At 39.3% G+C, this 25,585-nt stretch overlaps 2 protein-coding genes across 3 annotated transcripts in view; both read right to left on the bottom strand.

Annotated features, from left to right (window-relative positions):
• LOC129720674 (beta-1-syntrophin) overlaps positions 1 to 25,585 on the bottom strand; it is a 507,412-nt gene that overhangs the window by 167,179 nt on the left and 314,648 nt on the right. The gene's annotated exons all lie outside the window — the stretch shown is intronic.
• On the bottom strand, positions 8,518 to 9,547 carry LOC129720675 (uncharacterized). Its single transcript, XM_055672215.1, has 2 exons — positions 9,120 to 9,547; positions 8,518 to 9,063 (listed from the first exon to the last, which is right to left on the bottom strand). The coding sequence occupies exons 1-2, from the start codon at positions 9,228 to 9,230 to the stop codon at positions 8,578 to 8,580; spliced, it is 597 nt and encodes a 198-aa protein (XP_055528190.1). The 5' UTR covers positions 9,231 to 9,547; the 3' UTR covers positions 8,518 to 8,577.

Here is a 25,585-nt window from a genome sequence, read left to right as displayed (position 1 = left end):
CATCTACATCGAAATTCAATCCTAGTTCAGTTCGAATCCAATCGAAAAAAATTTTTTTTTTTCGACACTTGCCCATCAAACTGTTATTCGTTTGGCGATGTTATTTCGGCCTGTTTCTACATACTTCGTTCTATTTATGTTGCGAAATATTATTTCAAGATCAATGTTAGGTATAGGTAATTTTTAAAATCTGCGCACACAACGTGCGTTATTCTCATTTCTAGAAAAAAATGTCAAAATAAGTTTGAGGAAAAAAACGTTGTGGTGGTGAGTACTCGTTTGACATGTTGGAATGTATTTAGACAGCGAACCCTGCCGCCGTTCTACCGTGACCATTTCGAAGCTTGATAATATCAATGTTTTTGGTTTTTCTATTGGCACTCCTATAGTATTTTCGCTACACGTAATTCTACGTCAAAAAAATTATAATTCAAAATCACAACAATTTCTAAACACACAACTTATTTTCCAACATCAATGTACGCTACAATGTTCTTAGAGAGAAAGAGGGAGAGAGAGAGGGAGAGAGAGCAAGAGAGAAGTGAAAAAGAGAGTAGAGGTAGAGAGAAGAAGGTCGAGTGATGTGGAGAGAAAGAGGGGAGGATAGAGAGAGAGAGAGAGAGAGAGAGAGAAAAAAAGAGAAAAAAAGAGAGAGATGGAGAGGGAGGGGAAGATAGGCGAAGAGAGAGCGAGAGAGAGAGAGAGAGAAGGAAAGAGAGGAGGAAAGAGAGAAGGAAAGAGAAAAGAGAAAAGGAGAGAGAAAGGGAGAAGGAGCGAGAAATTTGTTTAATTTTTCGAAACACGACTTATTTTTGAGAGGCTATTGAAAAATGCTTTTTTGGGAAGATATTGATTATTACAAATATTTTTAGGGCTTACACTGTTTCTTTGATCGGTATGACGTCTTCGGCAAAGTAATAGATAATAATCGCGTCTTTCCGATGAAAATGTACACTCTAAAACTTTTTTTTGTAGAAAAAAGTTAAAATACAAATTAAAAACTAATTATCTAAGAGAGCTCATTTTTATAAATTTTAATTTTTTTTAAACTACAAGAGATTACCTCAACAATGCAACCATTCAGATCATGGAGAAAAAAAGATATTTTGAAATGAAAAAATATTTATTTTCAATTTTTTTAGTCGAAGATGTGCCCTTTTTTAATGGAAGGACGAAATTGTTATCTACAATTTTGCCGAAGACACTATGTCAATCAAACAAACCGTTTTGGCTGTAGAAATATTTTTTTATTTTCAATGAAGCACACTATGGGGAATAAAAAATATTTTTACAGTCAAAACGGTTTGTTTGATTGGCATAGTGTCTTTGACAAACTTGTAGATAATAATTTTGTCCTTCCATTAGAAATATACTCTGTAAAAAAAATCAAATTTCAAAAAATTAAAACTCTTTTTTCTTGATTTATCCATGATCAGCCGGTTCTATTATTTAGGTAATCTTTCGTAATTTTTATAAAAAAAAATAGATATTCGAAATTATTAGCTTTTTATAAAATTAATTTTTAATTTTCATTTTACCTTTTTTACATAAAAAAAATTTTTTTAGAGTGTTTTTTTTTTTGGAGAGCCAAAATTATTATCTACAACGTTGCCGAAGACGTCTTACCGATCAAACAAACAGTTTAAGCCCTAAAAATATTTGTAATAATCAATATCTTCCCAAAATAGCATTTTTCAATAGCCTCTCAAAAATGAGTCGTGTCTAGTCTAGTCTAGTCTACACTGACACAGTCAGTACTTGAAAGGATCCTGGAAAATGATTTCCACCATTTAAAAAAATGATTTCCATACATTTTTCTTGTCAACGGCCAGGCCTACTGTGTAGCGCAATATAATACAATATAATCTAAGATCGGGGACAATCCGTACCAACCGATCCGTGTGTAAGAAGTAATATACCTAATTCGTTGGAAGCGATAAAGCTAAGAAAGTACACTCCTTTGTTGACCAATCTCCTGGGATGGAACATAGGTATTTCCTTCTTATGTTCGGGTTTTGAAACCAAGGATATAGCGCCTTTACTCGCTTCCACTGTTACAGTTGGAACTTGAGTATTAACTCTAGTCCTAGCATTTCTAGTTTATGGTTATAGCGCCATTACTCGCTCTCTGAAATGAATATTGTATTGCTTTTTGTTATTGAAAAAGGAAAAATAATAATATTCCTTTTAAATTTAAAATCTGGCACCATTCATGCATTCAAAGCCCGAAAATTCAATAAAAACCTTATAAGTATAACATTTTTAGTCTACATTTACAACATTTTTAGTCTATTTAAAAATGCCGAAATAAACATTATTGTTTCAAAGTGGCTGAGCTTGAAAATTTGGAATAATTAAGTAAAATTTGTTTAGGAGCTAAAAATGTATTCATAAGCTAGAGAAGTCATAAAAATTAAATGCATATCAGAATTATGTTATCACTTATTATTCACTTGCGTGCTACACTTTCTCAAGCGATTCAAGTTATGTTCTGGTACAGTTCGAAATCAGAGACGAATGATTCCAGTAAGAAAATGTTTCACCGGAGTAACCACCAGCAAAGGAATCGTGAGGCATACCCTGTATAACACCCCAAGTAACACACGTTGGTATTGAATAGTTGACGTTACCTATTCCATGACATCAATATCACCAGAAAAGCGCAAAACATGAAGGCTAGTAGAACAAGTACCGATAACTGCATGAAAGCAAGCCAACTTGATATATTTAGGTGGCAAAATACATCTCGAGTACTAATACGGCAATGCGCAAATCTGTTGCTATGACAACTGTTAACCAGCGCATGCGCAAATGTGTTATGTCTGCGCAGTGCAACAAGATCGGCAATTTCTTTTTTCAGTGGCAGTTTTAATTGATTATAAAATGATGACAAGAAATAATATTCAACCATTCAAAAAGAGTTGTTTCTTTCGCTTGAATATTGAAATGGTTTTCGCATAGTTTCAACGTTATCTGAATATAAAATCTAACAAAACTATAAAACGTTGTTAGATATACAATAACAAAAATCTGAAGTGATATTGGTTACACTGCAAGGGTTTTGTTTATCTTTTGATGGCGCGTCAAAACCGCTCCGAATAAATATAGAAATCGTTCATATAATTTCAATAATAATTTGATCAAGTAATTTTAAGTTAGGTGTTAAATGCTACGACTACTGTACTAAGGAAAAGCATTTTACAGGTACGTAGTGTTGTTTTTAGATTGTGTAATGTCTTATGAAAAGACCAAGTGATAGTGATTGTCATTCTTGAACTCATGTTATTAAAAACATCTCCAAAACCAGAAAAAACGAGCTTGTTTTCGAAATGCGGTTGTATTACTGATGAAAAACAACTTCAAACACAATATAATAACACAAGTTTTCAATTGCGCTTGTAGTACACTTATATGACTACTTTCGTTGTTACTTATTTTCTAACATGTTTTGTGTGTTACTTGGGACACGCTCACGAACACGAAAGTACAGAACAATCTAGTTACAGTACAAAAGAGTTGAAAAATACAATTGAGGATAGACGTATTTGCGTAAAAGTGACCGATTATTGTAGCTGACCCTGAAGCTGACCTGAATTTAGAAATTTAGAAATACACTTATCTTGACGAATTCCGAAGATTTTTCGTATGTGCAGGTCACCATTCTAGTCGCAACGAACTGTTTCATTGTCCACCATCAAATCCAACAACGTATGCGCAGACTTTTTCCGCTGCCTTCACAGAACCAAACATAAGCAGACCCTTCCATGGTTCTCGCCGCTTTCTGCTTCTTAGCAGATGGTGCTGTCTGTCGGATTATACAATGCACTAAAGAGGAAGAATAAAATCTCCCTTAAAAATCACGAACACAACACTGAACTTCAAGGCAGCCATTTTCGAAGCAGAAAAGAATTATAAACCGCTAAACACTTGTGAATTGCACATTTACTTTAAAAACACTGGGCATAACCCGAAATATTCTCAGCATACATACAATATAGATTTCACATTTTTTTAGGTAATATACATTCCGAAAATCGCGACAATTCCAGACGTAACATGTAAACCACCGGCACCCGACGAGCGTCCGACCGGCTCTTCCAAAAAAACACTCATAAATTTCGAAACTAAACTCACTTTACGCTAACATTTATAGGTACAACAATATTAAACAAATTTTCACTCGAAATATAATGCGAGAGAAAATTTTGACATCCGATTGCAGCCATGGCCTGTTTCGAACCCTCTCAAAAATGAGTCGTGTTCCAAAAAATTAAACAAATAGCACAAAATGGCATCTCTCGCCTATAGGAACGTCTATGCAAAGTTTCAGCCAAATTAAAAATGACAATTTAAAAAATCTGCTCGATTATCTAGCATCCGTCCAAATTCGAAAATTGTGGAAACGCAGTTTTTGACGTTTTGACCCTTGATTGGTTAACTTATGCTTGCTCTCCCTAACACTGTCGACGAAATGTTATATCTAATTAACCGGGAAAGCTCTCTTTGAGCTGTCTTAGAGCCTACTTCTGCTTACACCAATCATTTGGCTAGTGGATGGTGGAAAGGGCGGCCCCAACGTTGTAGCAGACGGTAGCAGCAGCACGTAGCAACAGTGGTAACGGTAATGATGGAGTTGCCATCTGCGTAGTGGCAGCGGTAACAGCAGGATTTTCGAGTCTGCTCTCGGCTCTAACAAATCATTATACTAGTACAGCGGTTCTCAACCTGGGGTACGCGTACCCTGGGGGTACTCGAAAGCCTTCAGGGGGAGAAAAATCAGTAATGGCGGACAAAGCAATATTTCTCTAAAATACTTCATTTGTTTTTCAATATTGCTCTTAAAACATTACTGCAGCAATCAACCGAACCATAGTTTAATTTGAAACCTAAACAAGACTAACGCAACATGATCTATCACTAGTCTCTCCCACTCACAGGTACAATCGATATGAAAAATATCGCCAAGGGGTACGCGAGCAAAAAAAGGTTGAGAACCGCTGTACTAGTACATGTCATTCTGGATCATGGCAAATTTGCAGTGTGAAAATAGCTTTCTACTGTGTTCTCGTTTTGCGACAGGGATAAAAGTGAACGTTACTTTAATTTGCATGCATTCCGAATGTCAAAAATTGTTTGCGTTACATAATGTGTCATTTCTATTCAGTACTGTCGTATTTACAGGGTGCGCCATAATTATTGTAACGAGAAACAGAGAGCCGTAAATAGTGGTTTTGAGAGGTAAGAGAAAACTTTTGAAATAAAAATAATTTATTGAGAAAAACAATTAATAACAACAACAACTGTTCCCATAAAAACACTATGAAAAACAGGCTCTTTTCGATGCGCAAACAACAAAAAGGCTCATGTGGTGCAAGAATCTTCTTGCCCGGACCATTCGTTGCGAGCACCTGACTACGTCCTTCACCGACAAGAAACCCTTTACCGTTAAGTAAGCCCACAACCCGCAAAACGACCGAGTGCTTGCACGAACATCAGGAGATGCAGAGTCAGTTGGAAAAACGATCCTTCTCTCGTCTCACCCAGCTTCTGTGATGGTTTCTGGTGAAGTGACCGCCGATTCGCGAACCGAGCTGCTTTTCGTCGAAAAAGAAGTAAATATCGATAATGATTTTGAAGTAGAATGTGATGAGTTGGGCCCAGAAATTGAGTAATAATCAAAACTGGACCTTCATGCCAGACGATGCCCTGGCTCACACAAAGAAGACCGTTCAAGACTGGTGCAAATCCAGTTTCCTCTCCGAAATGGGCAATCTCAATGTGTTGGACTTCTGGAGTTGGGGGATGTGAGAAGCAAAGGCCTGCCCAAGGAAACACACTAATTTGGAAGAGTTGAAGAAGTCTTTGCTCAAAGCATGGGAGGAAATTCCTCAAAGTGACATTCGGTCCGCCGTCGAGTCTTATCCTGAGCGATCTAAGCTAGTATCACTGAAACAACTGGCAAAAAGGAATCAAGTATGGTTTTACTGGGTTCCTGGTCACTCACTCCGCAGTGAAGTGAAGGCAATGAAAAAGCCGATATGTTACCTAGACAGGGGTCATGTACCGATTTTGTTGGGCCAGAACCGTTCTGTGAGGTGTTATCAAGCGCCATGAAAGCAGCATTGAAAACCTGGGAACATCGGACAATACAAGAGAACTGGATGTGCTCAGTAGGACTACGCCAGTCGGAACGGTTTATTAAACCAAGCGTGAAGGAATGTCAGCAATTGCTTAGTTTAAATAAAAAGGATCTAAGAACAATTACCGTACTGTTTACAGATCACTGTCCAAGTGAGCATCACCTAAAACTCTCTGCGTCTCTGCAGAATCGAATGTAAAACCGTAGAACATTTGCTCTGCCACTGCAGTGCTCTAATACAGCGTCAGATAAGAGCCTTTGAAAAAGGAGTTTTGGAGTCTTTCGAGGTCTGGCCTGCAAATCCTAATGAGGAAATTCAGTGCCAAATTGGAAGGGAGGGTGCAACATGACAACGACGATCACTTCCATCAAAAGTTATATCTGTCACGAGTGTCTAGAATTAAGAAGAGGTATACCACAAAAAATAAAAATAATTGTCGCAGAGGTTCAAATCTTATAAAAAAAGCGTCTCCGAGCTATCATCAGAGCTAAAGAAGGGGACATTGAACGAGTTGTTTTTAATTGTTTTTACTCAATTGATTATTTTTACTTCAAAAGTTTTTTCTTACTTGCCAAAAACGTGGTTAACGGTCTTCTGTTTATTGTTGCAATAATAATGACGCATACTGTTTATGTACAAATTAAAATTCGGTAGCACTTAAAAGCATTATTTGCCCAACATTTTTAAAATATTCAATACACTCCATTCACATTTTTTTACAACTTGGCCTATCATACTGGGCTAGGGAAGAAATCTAACAGAAAGAAATTGTCGGCGCTATTAGGGCTTATTCAATAAGTTTCCAACCTTGCTTAAAGTTTCTTTGTATAGCTAGGGCTTCAATTTGAATGCTTAAAATGGTTTCTGATTTGACTGTAAAGATTGTACTGCGATGCCATTTTTTTCTCTTAGGCGACATTCATAAATTACGTAACGCAAAAATGTCTGATTTTCGACCCCAAAACAAAACGTAACGTCAGTGCCCATCTTCCTATAAAAATTACGTAACTTCACCGAAGACCTCCGCTCCAAATGATGAAATCCGGATTTGTATGTAACATATATTTTTTTGACAATTTATTGTAAAGTTTTTAAAGATAAATGGAGGTTCTAAATATATACATGTTTCGGGCCCCACACTAGAGTGGGTCCAGACCCTCACAATCGTTAATCCGGCTCTGTGTCTAGTATAAGTAGAATAAACTAATTTAATTGGTACCTATTAGTAACAATGTTTTACGAGTTATACATAAGCATTACTATATTCGTCAAAAGGAAAACATTTTTTCAACCAGGTAAAATTTTCTCCCTACCCTATCGAGACGTTTTCCCTGTACCTTTGTGTAAACATAACCAAAAGCCTTCGCCCAGTGTCAACTCCCTGCCACGAAACGCTCTTTAGTACTCCAAAGACGCCAAGTGACAAAATAAAAAAAAAGCACAAGATAAGAAACAGTGGAAATTTGCCCGACTCTCGACGCCACCAGTCGCTACTCCGCGCAAGGTCGGTTGGCTGCCGAGTCGAGTGGCACACAAAAACGGTTCATCAATTATCCGGCCGGTTCGCACTACTGATGACCTCTCCCTTGGGGTGTAACTGGCAGTAGGATGACTGTTGTTTCCTCAAACCTTGTAGGCACAGCAAAGACAACATAGTATGGTGGAAAACTGGCACGGTGCATGATTTACTGTCGGGAGCTTCTTGCTGGGCTACCGGTACCAGATACCGGTACCGAAGGATGATCCCTGTGATTCACTGTAGCTACTTGTCCCGGGCGTAAGGTGAAGTTCTGTGGTTCGTAAGTTTTTCGCTGTCTACTCTGCCTGCTTGTTGCCGCCTACCGGCTAGCTTACAAGAAGACGAGACTGTGTAGGCAAATTGGTTCGGCTGGTAGTAATTAAATCGTCAAGGGAGGCTATGCCTGGATGCTTGCAAATTCTCGGGATGTTTTGTTCGGAGGTTTCTCGCCAAACAGTATAAGCGTATATACGTGTGTGTCTATGTTGTGATTGTTGTGCGGGTTGGAACGATGGCTGCATTGTGAAGAACGAAGCTATTCACAGCTCAAACAATTAGCAAGTATTAGGATTTCAATTCCGAGAAACGTTCCGCTGTGGGCTGCATTGCGCCTTGTTCGAGTGCTTTGTGGATGACAGGGGCTTTCGAGGTGCAGTGTTTTCGAAACTTTAAGCTACTATTAGAGAGCAAGCAGCGGCGGTTGAGTGAAACCGTGTTAAATTTGTTTCGTTTATGGATGAAAGTCAATGTTTTTTTTAACTAACTTACATTATTAAAAGCTCTATGATATGGTATTAGAAACTTATAATGACAAGCAGCTTAGTAAATCAACAAGCATTTTAAATAATTTACTGAAAATTTTTATTAAATCTGTCCAAGGTCCGAAAAAATATCACTTTCCAGCAGCAGTTCACCCACTCAATGCCAGTACGACTTCTTGCCGTAGTAGTGATCCTTAACGTACGGCTTTTCCACATAGACCGGCTGTTTCACATACACCGGGTAGGGTTTCTCCACGTGCACCGGGTAAGGTTTGGCAACCTCGACCACTTCCTTCTGGTAGACGGGAACGTTCACCTTAACAAGATATGGCACTGGGCGATCGACCGGTACGTGAACCTTCTTCTCAATGTAGACGGGAACTTTCTTCTCGACTACGTAGGGGACCTGCTTCTCGACGTGCACCGGAACGGGCACCTTAACGGCAACTGGGACGTGCTTTTCAACCTCCACTGGGTACGGGACGGCAACGTTTTTCTGGACGGTTACGTGTTTGGTTACATGATGATCGTAGAACGGTTCCTCGTAGCCAAAGTCAACCAGACCTCGCTTTTCCTTCTTCTCCGATTCTTCGGCAGGGGCAGAGGCCACTAGGGCAATCGCAACTGAGAGCAAAATAAAGACCTGCAAAAAACACTCGTTAAACACACTGCCACCAATCGAACCAACTGTTTTGTTACCTTCATTTTCTTTGATATCGAACGATTTGGATGCGTAACGCTTGGTGGAACGCTGACGACTAGCCGTGGTGAGGGCATGCAAGCACATTTTATAGGTCTGACTGATTTCATTACTGATTCCAAGACGAGCCTTTGAACGTCAGTCAACCGCTAAAATGTGTAGCAGTCCACTCGGTGAATTAACATTTTCTCCGGTTGGTAACGTCCAAAGACGAAAAATTAATCAAACGATAAAAAAATGACAACAAATAAATCGGGTTTAACCGTACGGTCTACGGTTGTACTGAAGAACTCCAAGGTCGCCACCGGTGGATTTCAGTGCTTCCTTGTTCGTCGAAGGAAGCTGTTGACTTTCGCTTTCAATGAAGAAGTGTTTTGAAGGAGGGTATTGATTTAAAACCAAGCTACTGCTTAGATTAACTGAAAACGATATAGAGTATCGTTTCAATTTTCGGTAGTTGTTTTGTTCTGAGCTACTATCCTTTAGTTTGTAGCCAAATTGACTCTCTTTTTTATTTCAGTGATAAAAATTATGAAAAAGTTACGATAAATTTTTAAATTGAATCATAAAAATTTTGCAAACAAATAACCCTTCGATTTTGCAATCAAGAAATTGATCAATATGCCTTACTGAAAAAAAATCTAGAAGTTGTTTTAATCTAAATTTTGTTTTAGTATTTATTCTATAGCACTTTTTAATATTGTGTGTTCGAAGTGCCTGATTTATTTGCAACCTTGAATGAATACAAGCGTTACTTGGAGGAAAACTATTGTATATTTTTGAAGCAAGTGTCAAAGATGAGTTTCGCGAAGGTCTTGTCTCACTGAATTAGAGAGAAATTGAAGTGAAAAGTGTTTTAAATAAAAAAACAGTAAGTCAAACTAAGGTTGCCGTTAATACAGCCGACTTGATTAAAAGTTGACAATTTGACTTTGATATCCTGTTAATCTTGTATCATTTTGCTAAAAAAATGGTATTAGGTTGTATTTAAGAGAACTCGACATGATTCAAGCCGTTCTTTTAAAATATCTCTTTCGCCGACGTTTCTGGTATTTTTGTATTTAAGTTAGCAAATTTGAATTTTAGAATTCGGAGTTGTTCTGGTTCGTAGTTTTCAAATTGGCTTGGCTTCTTGAATATTTTGGTCTATTTTTAATCATACCCCTCCGAAAGTTACTGTAAAGGACATAAACACGATTAATACGATAATTTCTAAACAAATCTAGAGCAGTAGAGATAAATGGTAGAATAAGCGGCATCTCATCCTAGAAAAAGTGAATTGCGAAATATTTTTTACCAAATCCTTTCACAAAAAGTTACAGAGTATTGAAGTAAATGACACATATTTCGAAACTCAATTTACTGTAAATATTAAGTCTTCATAAACATTATCGTTCTGATAAATTTCATCTATTAAAATTTTGCTTCCTATATGACGACTGTATTTGGAAAGTTGAGATAAATTACTAAATAACTTTTTAACGAGTGTGTAAAAATGATACAATTCTCGCTGAAACTAGCTGGAAGTGTAATGTTAACGTTGGCAGAATTTTATTACAATCTGTTAAATAGTTAGCGAGATAGCATCGAAGAAAGAGCAGATCCACTAAAATATCATGTTCACCGTCGTGGAAAATCGAATTGCGTCCCATAGACAGATCTGGAAATTAAACTGGGCTGGTGAATTCATTCAAAGAGACCCAGACAACAAAGCGGTGGCCAGACAGCGGCAGCTAACTGAAGATAACTGATCAAGTGAAGGCCAGGAAGGTGTTAAATCTATTCAAGCGTCAGCCGAAAGAAAGAAGAAGCGGAATGTTTTCATCTATTATGTTCAAAAAACAACGATACGTACCGGCGCTCACGTCTACAAGAGCCGGAAAGCACCGAACCGGAAAGACAAATAACACACGGTGGGCAGAACCCGCACCAAGACGCTATACCAAAGGTGTATGACGGAAACGAAGTGCGCCCGCTGCTCTTCCTGCGGTCTCACGGTCAGACGCTGCTTTGACCTAACTTAACATCCTGCAACTACGCACGGCCGGTGTTAGTTAGGCTGACTCGCCAGAACTTCACCCGATTGAAAAGATTTTGGGCCATCCTGAAGACTTCGGAAAATACCTAAATAAACTCGTTGAGTTTTAAAAAAACAGGGAGTAGAAGTATCAAAAGGAGCCGATACAGGCCTCGTTCGGTTTTGGCCCGTTTCGTTTTTGGCACGGTTCAATTTAGGCAACATAAAAACTTTGGACGTGTTGGCACCAGCAACCATCCAAGCGTTGAATTGAGTTTTCGCTTCCTTTCGGTAGGCATCGGACAACACTGTGCGGATGGGTTATATTCATAATTTGCTATTGAATTTTCTCTTTAGTCCGGTAAGCATCATAAAAAAAAAATTTTAAATTTTAAACCGAACAATTTTAAATTTTAAACCGAACATGGCCTGTACCACCCTTGACCAAAACCCTTTGAGTGCTGTGAAAGGCAACGTGCGGGAATGGATAAAGTTACAGCGTTTGAAAGTACGCCTCGTTACGACAGCATAAACTGAACGTGAAACTTTAATACGATTTGCTCGAAATGGTGTGCTCTCAATAAATGATACAGTGTTTGTTATTAACGTTATCATTTATCATACGATTACTTTTTAATGCATAATTTTCTACAATGCCTCAAAATATAATACAATTATAGCGCTAAAATAACTGAGTTTTTAGAGAAAATGAAACACAAATTATTCCAGGATTACGATTTTTGTAACTTTGATGCAATGAAATAAACGCTACACACGTTGAAAGGGATCTTCTCATTAGTTGTAGGTGGTTTATCTATTTTTTTTTCTCGAGCCTAAAAGGAGGTAGGTTTGGATATGAGAAAAAAATGCTAAAGAAAGAAACAAAGTTTAGGACTTATTAATGTTCTCAAACGGCAGCTCGTAATCAATTGATGTGCGTGAAACAAATTACTTAAGGCGACATCCATAAATTACGTAACGCAAAAAACCCAATTTTTGGACCCCCACTCCCAATGTGTGAAGAAACGTAACGCCAACACCTACGCCCTCCTTCTCCAGAGATTTTTCGTTACGTAACGCTGAACTCTCCTCCCCCATCCCCTGTGCAACAAATCGTAACGCTCAATGATCCCCCCCCTTTCCCTTATGAGCGATACATAATTTATGAACGCTGCTATTTATATTAAACTATTTTGTTATATTTCAACACAGTTGCGCAAAAAAGTTTTTAAAAATTTGTTTTGACGTTCGAAAAAACTGCAAAATCATATGCGAAAGACCTTTTTAAATACGAAAATATTTTTGTTGTATGTTACAGGTAAAAAGGAAGGCCTAGATTGTATTAAAAACCAAATTGAGTTTATAAGGTTAAGGCCCAGTTACACACACGGCGTGATGAGGCCTTCTCCATACAAAATAAAAGGCGTGATCGGCATCACGCCTTCTATTTTGCATGGAGAAGGCGTTATTACGCCGTGTGTGTAACGGGGCCTTTACGAGAATAAGACTTCCCCTTTGAATCACAGGGATTCGGTGTGCGTCTAAATTTAACCGACTAGTTTAGGCAGAAGTATGCCCTTATATAGGTCAAATAGTACCTTCCCAATTTACCAGGTATATAATTTTGTCAACCGTGTCACAGAAAGTTATCATTCAACGACCAATCAGATCAATTGAAATCTGTTTTTCAGCAGGGATTACAGATAACAAAAGCTGTTGAGTGTTACATATTGCTGATGGAAAAGAAAATTTAGTGCGCTCTAAGACATGCATATGAAGTCAAATTTATAACTGTTACAACAATTAGAATATAGTGTGATGAATTAATGAAAAAATATTACCTCTTTAATAAGGTATTAATTAATCTTCAAAAGGATATTTTAGTCCTTTTTGATCTTATTGTTTGATTTAATAAAAGATGTGATACTGATTACATCTCTGTACTATTTCTGACAGTGGGAATAAGCTGTTCTCACACAGAAGATTTTACGGCCCACGTATTTTGAATGCCAGTATCCCAAAACGTTAGAGTGTTGTCAACATTCGGCAACTTTTCATTGGAGAAAGTGCCGGATGACGTACCTACTGCTGATGCTGCCTGCTACCGCATAAAGGCTACTTTTTAATAAAAATATACCTACCACAGCTGGCGCTGCCACTGTCGCCAGGCATGGAAATTTTCACTCACTAGCAATATTTCATGCAAATGTGTTCTTTGATTCATCAGGTATCGTTCAATTGTTTACACTCGCGTACAAGTTTTCCATAGAAACGCTGCTGACTGTATTTCGCCTCTGAGAGTTCCGTTTTATTGTATCCAAGTTCATTTGCATTCAACGGTATCGCGAGAATCTTTGAGATATTATCGCCAGTGATACAAAATTATGAATCCAAATGAACGTTAGATTGCGTTTAACTGTTTGCTTACCGGAGCAAAAAGGTATCATCAATGCTTACGGAAATGGTAGCATGGTGCATTAGCATGTGATATTTGAAATCACTAAGAATCATAGCGGTATATCACGGTGAAAGCACGACGTGGAGTAACCGAATTACGCCTGCAAGCAACCAACATTTGAAAGAATCGCTGCGATCACTCGAGTGCAATCGTATACGATTCTTTCGTGAAACTCTCGCTATATGTTGCTCGCTCCCCCTAAAGCAGGCAATACTGAAAAAAAATCATCAAAGAAAGCTACCATATATTTCTTTGCTATAAGTTATCTCTTGCATGCGTGAGAATGTGTAACTTTTAATAGTTTGCTGGGATTAAAAGTTTATGAATAGCAAGCTCAGAAATGATACCCGAATGATTGTTATGCGATACGATTTTTTCCATCCTTGACTGTCGCTACCCAAGTAACACACGTTGGTATAGAAGAGTTGACGTTACCTATTCCATGACATCAATATCACCAGAAAAGCGCAAAACATGAAAGCTAGTAGAACAAGTACCGATAACTGCATGAAAGCAAGCCAACTTGATATATTTAGGTGGCAAAATACATCTCGAGTACTAATACGGCAATGCGCAAATCTGTTGCTATGACAACTGTTAACCAGCGCATGCGCAAATGTGTTGTGTCTGCGCAGTGCAACTAGATCGGCAATTTTTTTATCAGTGGCAGTTTTAATTGATTATAAAATGATGACAAAAAATAATATTCAACCTTTCAAAAAGAGTTGTTTCTTTCGCTTGAATATTGAAATTGTTTTCGCATAGTTTCAACGTTATTTGGATATAAAATCTAACAAAACTAGAAAACGTTGTTAGATATACAATAACCAAAATCTGAAGTGATATTGGTTACACTGCAAGCGTTTTGTTTATCTTTTGATGGCGCGTTTTGATCCGCTTCGAATAAATATAGAAATCGTTCGTATAATTTAAATGATAATTTGATCAAGTAATTTTCATTTGGGTTTTGAATGCTACGACTATTGTACTAAGGAAAAGCATTTTACAGGTACGTAGTGTTGTTATTAGATGGTGTAATGTCTTACGAAAAGACCAAGTGATAGTGATTGTCATTCTTGAGCTCATGTTACTAAAAACATCTCCAAAACCAGAAAAAACGAGCTTGTTTTTGAAATGCGGTTGTATTACTGATGAAAAACAACTTCAAACACAATATAATAACACAAGTTTTCGCTTGTAGTACACTTATATGACTACTTTCGTTGTTACTTATTTTCTAACATGTTTTGTGTGTTACTTGGGTACTGATACCCGCCTACAGCTATTACTGCAGCTATCATTGTTGTTCTTCGCTGTTACTCAGAACTCTTATAACTTTGAATAAACGGTTACAAAAGAAGTACATAATTTTATTGGTGCTTATACCGGGAGTCACTTCACGGTGAAATATTTTTCACCCTCACGCTCACTTCACTTTTTTCGACCTATTCCCGATTCCACCTCAAGTGAGGTGACAAAAATCACCTCCGTGGAGTGAGATTGCAAGTGAAGTGAAATTGAAAATAGGACAAGTGAAATGAGATTGTTTCCCAGCTCAAAAATCGCTAAGTCCCAGAAAGTCGTTTTTTCCGTTTTTTTTAGATAACACCAGATCTTGACGTGTTCTGCATTTCTAAGCCATTTGGCATAAAAAAATGTTTTTTTCGGAATCGAAAATCTCCTGAACTAGTTTGCATTTTTTCCATCGGGCAAAAAAATGAAAATTTTACCGCTTTAAGGCACGGATCAAATTCTGATTCGTTTCGTTACTGAAGAATAAATCCAATATTTACCATTAGATCACAAATCAATCAACTTTAAGACTTATAGCATCTTCGTGGAATCATTTCACCGTTCAAAATGGTCGTGAAATAGTTCCACGCGAAACGTCGCTTTTTCCGTTCTCACTTCAATGATATGACACTCATAATAACCCAGATTCCGCGGCAGATGTCACTTTGCGACGTTTTTCTCACTTACGTGAGTCCCGTAATAGGATTTTGTTCACTTCACTCTGATTTCACCGTGAAGTGACTCCCGTAATAAGCACCATTGTCACTTACAGTCATTATTTTTAAATGAAATCAAATCGTGGGTGAATTTCCTTTAAAATATATGATACATTCATCGCGGGATAGCAATCTGAAAAAATATGTTGATCTCCGTATATCCGTAGAAATGGAACAAATCCGTAGATCTCTGGAGGAATCCGTAGATCTGGCAAGCCTGGCTGCCACTGCTGCTGCTGCTAAGTAAGGACTGTCGTAGTCGCTATCCAGAACTAATATGTCTGGTTCAGAAAAAAGAAGCCTCTCATACAGGACAAATATTACCTTTTTGGTTTACTAGGTATATAATTCTGTCGGCCGTGTTTGGGAAAGTATGCATTAAGTGACCAATAATAGGTCGCATTCTGCGTTTAAACAAGACTTGACAATTTTCAATAGCATAATAGTTCGAAAATTCTGATTACAAATTTCTGCACTCGGGTGGAAGGAAATCCATGGAAAACTAACCTTTTTATTAGCAGTTGAGCCGAATTTCCTGAGCGACGTAGTTCTATGTCAAAACGGAGCAAAATTGAGCTCAAGAATTTATTTAAACAGGTACCTATAAGAGTTTGTGTCTATTTAAAACTCTCCAGTAATATACGTGGAAGAAAATGATAATGGTAAAGGCTTTAAATGGTGAGTTGACAATCTGGAAGGAGCGACTGACTTAGCTCCAGTCCTCACAAGTTACTATCTCACGCCTCCACGAGCCACATGATCACAATAGACTGCCAGCTGCAACATGGACACAGCTGGTTGGCGTAGCCTGGGCAATGTTGTCAATCCGGCAATAGCTAAGTGAGAAGGTGCGACGTGACCATTGGCGCGCTAACCACATTCCGGCGGTAGAGGAAATGCTTCGCCAACCTGAGGGTCTGTCACCAAGATGATGCGGCTCAAAACAGCGTTTGTTCTCCATGTTAGAGGCGGCTGATTGACGTCCTGGCGTCAGCGTGGGACCCTAAACAGTGCTGACACTATAGTCCTCTGGCGAGACAGGGGGTTGGTGCAGCCCTTACAAGCCAGCCGTAAAAATCATCAGTACAGGAAGCAAACAATGTAAATTCGGACCTGAACAATCGGCATAGACCCAGGCAACGAAAACGGACTAACAATTGGAAACTCGGATCATGGAACTGCAATTCCCTGAAGTTTTTGGGAAGTATCCACATTCTTTCCGACTTATTGAGGGTCCGCAAGTTCGACATTATAGCGCTGCAGGAGGTATGCTGGAAAGAAGTATCGGTACATACGTACAATATGGTTATACCATCTACCAGAACTGCGATAACGCACACGAGCTAGGCACAGCTTTTATTGTGATGGGTGAAATACAGAAATGTGTGATTGGGTGATGGCCAATCGACAACAGAATGTGCAAGTTGGGGATTAGAAGCCGTTTCTTCAACGTGAGCAAAATTAACGTGCACAGCCCTTACCTGGGACGTAACGATGATGATGAGGCCGCCTTTTACGCGCAGCTGGAGCGTGCATACGATAGCTGCCCAAAACATGACAAAATCGTTATCGGAGATCTTAACGCTCAGATCGGCTAGGAGGAGGAGTAAGGAGTAAAGACCGGTTATGGGGAATTTCGACGCTCACCGGCTAACGAAAGAAAACGGCCTTCAACTAATTGACTTCGCCGCCTTCAAGAACATGGCCATACATAGTACCTACTTCCAGCATACCCCCCCATATCGGTACGTCGTAAACGTCGATTCTGACCACTATCTTCTGATGGTCAAAATGCGCCAAAGACTTTCGATTCCGCCAGGGTATGACCTGGAACGACTCAAACTTCCTGAAGTCGTTACTGAATACGTGCAAAGCCTTGAGGCAGCACTGTCGGAAGACGGTGAACTCATCGGAACCCCTTTAGAGGACTGCTGGAGTAATGTAGGACGTTCAGGCGGTTGCTGAACAGTACACCAAACTAAAACGTGAAGCCGAAAAGGTTGGATTGAAAGTGATTTTGTCGAAAACCAAGTGTCTGCTAGCAGGAGGAACCGAGCGCGATAGAGCTCGCATTTTTTTCTGTGTGGACTCATCACTGCGACCAGAGATTAGATCTATTGTGATATTGCCCAGCCCTAGTAACAATATTGGTTCTATCAAAGTTTTATAGTGCTTAATACAGCCAAAACAGCGCTATAAAACCTTGATAAAACCACTTTTGTTACTAAGGAGGTGTTTCCTGTACTCCGCATTACATATTATTGGCAGTATCACTATTGAAGTAAGTGATACGCTCATCATTTATATCCGTGCTTGTGTGTAAGTTTTACCTTTTTGCTTCAAGCTTACTGCTCTACTATACCGAGCCTCTGTCCATCCTAACAATATCGCCTAATTACAATTTCCTGGAGAGAACTTTCATACGTTACTCACACCAGTTTTATTATAACAGGGACTTATTTTTGTCAGGAGGAGAGATTGAAGGAAGAGAACGTGGTGGGGAGCCTGAGAATAAACCCATGCTAAAGTCCTTCGACAACCAAATGGCCTGATTCTACTAAGATTCGAACCCACGACCAGCTGCTTACCAAAGCGGATTCTGTAACCTTGCGGGTACGGAGCTCCTTATCGCATAGGCAGTAGCGTAAAAATTGACGGAGACGGGTTGGAGGTGGTTGACGAATCTGTATACCTCGGATTTTTGGTAACGTCAGACGTATTATAGCTGGAAGTCGTGCCTACTACGGACTCCACAAGACTTTGAGGTTTTGGTAAACTTCGCCCTCGTACCAAGTGCACCATGTATAAGACGCTTGTTAGACCAGTAGTCCTTTACGGGCACGAGACATGGACAATGCTCGAGGAGGACTTGCAAGCACTGGCCGTTTTCGAACGACGTGTGCTTAGGACTTTCTTCGGCGGAGTATGTGAGGATGACGTATGAAGGCGAAGGATGAACCACGAGCTGGCGCAACTCTACGGCGAACCCAGTATCCAGAAAATCGCGAAAGCTGGAGGGGTACAATGGGCGGGTCATTTAAGAATGCCGGACAAAAATCCCGCAAAAATGGTGTTCGTCTCTAATCCGGCCGGTACAAGACGTAGAAAATACAAAATTGGTGTGTTGTGCTGAGAATGCAGAATTAAGAAAATTCGTTAAACTTTATTCAATTTCTTTTCAAATATGAAAAAATGTTTTAAACATCATTGGCCTCTGAAATAACACAAAAAAACTAATTGGCATTTTTTGATTTTTAAAGAGTTTAAGAAAGTCTGTTTATAAAACTACTTGTTTGTAGTTGATTTCCAAGAAACAGAACCAAAGTGTCTTTAGTAAAGTTTTACTGCTACATAAAATTTCCAAGAACTTAGCTAAAGACTTCACTTTGATTAAACAAAGAATAGAAAATCAAATTTTCATTTCACTTTTCGAAATCTATTTCCATCAAATGTTGCCTCTAGAAATATACCAAAAGTGTATCGAATAAACTATAGTTTTTAAGTTCCGGTTTTACACTCAAAACGGTGACGAACGCGTTTTTCACGATTTAAACCATTATGACATGCGTGGCTGAGATTGCTACACCAATCTGGTTCCACTGGTTGCCAACACGAAATGAGATATTCATTCTTCGTACATTCTCATACGGAATAAAATGTTTCTGCTTCTCGTGAAACTGAGAGAATCCTATAATTTAGAAAAGTGAAGACACTTACAACATTGGTATGAAATAAACATCACGAAACCAGGTGATATTATTTTTGTTGAATTAAAACTCGCGTTCAAATCTGTTGCCGATAATCCGACAAAATTGTACATAAAACTTCACCTGTCAATCAAGACATTGGTGTTCAAAATCCATTCAGTGTAGGCGAGATTATAAGCCTATTAAAAGATATCATAACATTAGTTACCACTATAAAATGCGGATAGAGAGCGAGCATTTTTTCACTAGTTTGCAATTAAACCGATATATCAATTTGTATACCAGAAGTTTATGGAAAACTTTACGTATTGACTAAAACATTGGCGTTCAAGAATTACATTTAAAACGGTATGTGGCACGTACGACTTCACACTATACTTACTCTCAGCTACAAAAGTGAGTTCGTGATGCGGAACAAAAACAAAAATTATTAATTTTTTACTCAACTTTTTATTCATTTACTATTGACAGGATATGGTTATCATACCACCTGTGTGGGAAACCCTTCACTATTCGATCATAACATAAGCATTTGAATGGGGTACATTTTCGTTACACTTTCCACTGATCGCCACCCTTCTGAAGTAAAATGTAGCTCTACGTCAAAAAATTATCAAAGCAAATTCAGATAGAAACCTAAAGTGAAAAATAGCGGAACATAAATTCGGCTAATAACTAGGTGGCAACTGCTAAATCCGTTATACAAAATTCTTAAACCTCTTGTGCCCAATGCCGCTTTTAGTCGGGCTTCAGTCAAACCACTGAAAAGCTTCAATAAATACTTAGAACAATGTATATACAGATTCATAGTAATATCACCGAAGTCCGTCCAAAAACTAACCTGGGCACTAGAGGGTTAAAAACAAGATTAACAGAATAGAAATCAATAACATTGGAACATCAATGTAATCAGAGTGATAGTAGTCAAAAATTTAAATAAACATAAAGGTACTGATTATATAGTAGAAAAGATGTTATCGTGCGATTGCATGCTTCTTTATTTGAACAAAACTTTGAACTCAAGAGTAGGTTTTGTAGAAGGGCCTACGTTTTCATGAATATGCACTCGCTCGCAATATTGCATGCAAATGTGTTCTTTGTTACAGCCAGACCGATGTCATGGCAACTGTTTCCTGAAGCCGCCGCCGATGATGATGACGCTAGTGTTGAAAATATGATCATAAGCTCCGTTCATTGTGCCGCATGTGTTACTGTACAGATTTTTTTCGTGCTTCTAACTATATTGAATTTAGGGCTATCCAGAACGTGTTGAAACATGTTTGAAAATCACCATTTGTGTCCCGCACAAAATCCATAGAACGTTCAAAGCAAAACAGTCGTTCTTCGCTTTTTGCATTCCTACACACCACTTGCAGCAACAGTTGATCTCGCATGGACGGAGCTTATTCGGCTGTTTCGCAAGCAAGAGAAAAACGGCTTCAAGCAAAATGTATGGGGATGACGTTCGTGACAGGGATGTGGTTACAGCACGTATTTATCAATGCATTCTCATTCGCGTACAAGTTTTCCATAAAAACAAAGCTGCTGGTAATTGTTTCAACTTCTGATTGTTCCAAAAACTATGAAAGGAGACTTTCATGTAGTATTCCCGAATGTTTGTTATGCGCTTCGACTTTTTCCATCCTCAACTGTGACACATAACCTTTTAAAAAACTTCTATCTAATTCTGAATCAATTTTTACAATTTTCATGGTCATCGCTTTAAAAATTCACAGCTTACAAACCGTGCATCGTACAATTGAAGCTAGCATATACAGTTCCTTTAGAACATTTTCGGAAGTTTTATCATGAAAATATAGTCTGGATAAGATTTCAACAAAACTTTCATGGCCAGGGGAAATACCACAGAAAAGTTGGAATAAAGAGAGATTTTTTTTTTAAATTAGTACTATAATGAAAAACTTCTTAAGTAAAAAAAAGAGAACTTCAGGGGTGCCGAAGAATAATAAAATCAATTTTCGAAAATTAACGGAAATTATTGGTTGAGGTCTCAAATAACTTTTCATATCAGAGACAAATGATAAGGGGAAACAACTGAGTGCCAATGAATTTCTCATATTTTTCAAATATTAGGCACTAAGTATTGCTTTAATAAAATTCCTAAAAGTTCCTAAAACCAGTTGTTTGTGTATAACGCAGAAAGTCATGTTGACATTGTGTAAAATTCATATAACGAAACCCAGCCCTCCAATCGCCCCTCTCCTAATGGCACGACTCTTAATACTACTGATAACTTGAACGGAGTAGATAACGCAAAAACAAACAAAGTATCCAAATATTTTTGGTACACATTTTAATAATGAACTCGAATCATCTTGCTTCCGAGTACTGCGAATAATTTCCGCGAATTATTCTGTACTCTCAGTGATAGCCAACAATCAACAAATCATCAACGGGTTGAGTATAGCTTTGAAACAGTTGTCACCTGGACTACACAGTCAGAGGCAATCACTCGCGAGCTTAACTACTTTGAAGATGAAATTAAATTTCGTATTTGCGTTGACAACGTTTCTGCTGCTGATTAGCTTCACCAGCTCGGAGCCCCGTCATCGATTGGCCAAACGTTCCCTGGTAAAGGAACCCTCAATCTGGTGTGACCCACTCAGCCCGCTGCCATCGCCACTGGGTGCGTTGTGCGAAGGAAAGCAACACAGCGTGTGGTACTACATGGAGGACTGCTGCAATCGAGCCTACGTGTGTGAATTAGGCATTCCATTTATCTTACACTGCTTGCCCGGATTCGCGTACAATGATGTAGCGAAGCGTTGTCTCAAGCTGGAGACTGATATATGCCCGGCTGGAGGTCCAGGAAAATGGGATCCCCAGGAGACGACCACCGTTCTGCCAGCAACAACATCATTGGCCGTTCAGTTAACGAGCAGCAGCACGGAACCCTCGGCAGGAACCACACCAACTCCGACGGAGACAACAACACCAGGGTCGAGCACCACGACCCCCGGAGATGAGCTGTGCAGTTCCGTTGTTAATGGGAAAATACCACATTTGAGTGACTGTTCGCGATACGTGGTTTGTGAGAACGGATTTTCAACAGTTTACGATTGCTACCAAGGGTACATATTCTATCGTCCATTTGCTACCTGTACCTTGAATACAACAACAATGAAAAAAAAACTGCTTGCAACAAACGAGAAGTATCCTTTTCAACCGGTTTCAAGTGTGCATCAAATTCAATTATTCTCTATGCAGTAGGTGTTACCATTTTTCAACATTACCTGCTAGTTGCTAGCTGATTTCCACCTTCCCGGATTCTGTTCGAGTGTACTCTCTATCTCTCTCTGTAAGTGTGTATGTGTGTGCAATGGTGTGTTCGCCACGCCGGCAAGTGTTGAGATCTAAATGCTAACAAAAGAAATTCCTGAGGGCGGTCTTCTCTGCCGGTCCTGCTCCATGAATACACCGTTTGCTGAAGCCACCAAGAAGCTTCTTCAAGTGCAGCTGAAAACCGAGAACCATTTTCAACAATAGTTTACCGAACTGAATGGATGGTAGTGATTTATGACACTGGGTCATGCCGTTGAAAGCGATATGTCTTTCCGGATCCTTTTGTCTTTACCGCAAGCATTCGAAAGTGGGTGGTTGCGATAATGGAGTCTTGGAATTTCTCACGGATTATGAAAGGCGACCCGTTTTAATGGAGACGCATGGCGTCCCATTCGTATGATAACGTGTAAGCCGTCGTCACTGGGAAATTCCATTCGAACTAAACGATAAATGGTGCGGACTGCAGTGAACCATTTCGTCAGATCGATTCAGTTCATTGGTGCCCAGCTCCTGGAAAGCCAAACTGCTGACACGACAGTCAATGTGCTTCGACACCGGCAAAGCCCCATTTGACTGCGCTCGAGGTGTTGGCCGATTTGACGATGATTCCGTAGCATTCAACCCCAGTAGAGACAGCCTGTCTGCCAGTCGATGGGTAAAAGGCAGGGAATAGATCGACACTTTGCCCCAAGTGTGTCATATCGTATTTCTTGCTACCAAGTGCTAGAGTCGTAACTGTTATTATTAAAGTGGGCGCCAATATTATGAGGGGAAAATCGAAAGCCGAGCCAAGACGGTACGAGCAACGGCAACTGGGATGGTTCCAATAGTTTTGATAAAAGGATAATATTTTTACGATTTCCAATAACCGCTACTCACATAGTCAGAACCTCACACACACATTCAGATACACAGTTTTGTAATAGTTACTAGATTCGTCACTTGGTTTAATCTTCTTATGTCCTGCTGGGACGAAAGAGATGATTTTATGAGATTGAATGTATTAAAAACTCGTACTAAGTGTATTAACTCGATAAAACCTATTTTCCATTATTCCTGCCTTATCAAAGAGCAATTACCCTGAGCTTCAACGCTCGTTAGCTACAACATTTGTATACACCGAAAAAGTCCTGATAGTAGAATGTACATCAAGAATAAACATTTTTCCTTCCATCAAAGAAATGTAAATCATTTTCGGATTACCGCAAAACCACAAGAGTAATTTTTTCCACTCTTGGACTATAATGGCGTTCGGTAATCACGGCTCCATGCGCGCTAGATTAGTACTTTTGCACTCCAGTCCGCCTTAGTTTTTCACCTGGATATCCTCTTTCGTTCCATGTAATTTCGGACATTCTGATCAACATCGCTTTAGCTTGAATAAAAAAAAAGAAAGAAAAAAGCCCCACACCGGTCAGGTCACGCGACAATAATCAGCAATTTCGACCCTTCGCATCTTTCGCTTCCTCGTTGGCACTCATTTGTGAATTTACGTTCCCCGGCGGAGCGAACAAAGGGCAACATTTACGCGAAACATGACCTCTCTCGATTAGATTGTGCTGTTGCAAACAACCAGTTGCTGCGGCTGTGCTGGCTGACGGTGTGGCTGGCCATTTATTTTCTCACCTGGTTGTGGTCCGCTTTTCGTTCCTTCCAGCCATCGTGTGCAATGGCACTGACGTCATAGATAGCGCGATGGGAAGTTTTCCAGTTGAAGAAATAAAACCGTTTTCTCACTGCCGTGAAGCGTACGGAAATCGCCGACCATGAAGCGACACTGAAAAAACATCCTGGGGTAATGACTAACACCTTGATACGTTACTGCGAGTGAAATTTAATGAGGACACTCTTGACCTTCTCAATCTAGCTGACGCCCGACCGTTTTTACTTGTTTCTGCACTTCCAGTTTTCAGTTGACGGAACTGCAATAGATTACCTCATCAATCGATATAAAGCTCTCCATATTTGGGAGGCAACTGTCGATTTCTCACCGTATTAATATTTGATGCAGCAAACGGCACCAACTTACGTCTTCCATTGCATTCATTCGCTCAGTTGGAACCAGAAATATCGGTTGTGCGTCTGTACGAAAGGCGTGAAACTGTGAGGTTGATAAATTTCTACCCAATCACCGAACCAGGAGTCGAGTCTGCCTCCCTAAATTCTAGAGAGCGTAAAAAGCGTTCAAACGAACAAGGAATCTACAAGTACCTCAGCCATCAGGGTTAAACAATCGAGGTTATAGTTGATTATTATCAGGTAAACCAGTAAAAAACTATGTGCTCCCATAAAAGTTCGCAGATGAAAGAGCGCCTCGTTTTATGGATCCATCGTGAGATTAATGGCATCTCAACCGCACAGCTCATACCCACACACACACATACAGAAGAGCTGCTGGTAGGCGGAATCTCGTCTCACTCATAGATGTACCACAATTCCAGCAGGTTTTGCCCTCGAGCGTACATATTTCCAACCAATCAATTCTCCACTCACAACACAAGAGTCGGGCGTTGCATAGCGTAAAACTCCATTCCGCCGTTCCAACAGCGTGAAGGGGTTCCCCCGGTGCTGGAATCCATTGTTGCGCGCTTCCAACCATTTTCCCTAGCTATCGAGCCTGTATCTGGGACATCAAACTTCGTTTCGGCGCTACAATCGAACAGTGAACCTTTGCTATCTACCGGAGAGGCTCTGTTGATGTTATTTTTTAATCTTGAGGCATGAGGTGGTATACTTCGTTTTCGAGATGTTTTGTGTTTACAAGTTTGAATTAGAAGAAGCTTCAGGCGGAAGGATACTTGCCGTCTGATGATGTTTGCCATGCTAGAAAGCTATTCGGGAATGTGTTATTGCTATGCTCTTTTTAATGTATCAGTGAATTGAAGAAATCCCCGCTTCGAGAATCACCTTCAAAACTGAATACAAAAGAACTATTGAAATATTAAAAAAGGTAATAACAGAAGGTTTAAAG

The sequence above is a fragment of the Wyeomyia smithii genome, chromosome 2 (assembly GCF_029784165.1).
Source record: "Wyeomyia smithii strain HCP4-BCI-WySm-NY-G18 chromosome 2, ASM2978416v1, whole genome shotgun sequence".
Classification (NCBI taxonomy): Eukaryota; Metazoa; Arthropoda; class Insecta; order Diptera; family Culicidae; genus Wyeomyia; species Wyeomyia smithii.
This window is presented reverse-complemented; position numbering and strand designations above follow the sequence as displayed.

What these genes read in the sequence shown, in the direction of transcription:
- LOC129720675 (XM_055672215.1), bottom strand. Translation starts at nt 9,230, where the DNA reads ATGAAATCAGTCAGACCTATAAAATGTGCTTGCATGCCCTCACCACGG. An exon ending in CGATATCAAAGAAAATGAAG is followed by an intron (nt 9,064 to 9,119) that starts GTAACAAAACAG and finishes TGTTTTTTGCAG; the next exon opens with GTCTTTATTTTGCTCTCAGT.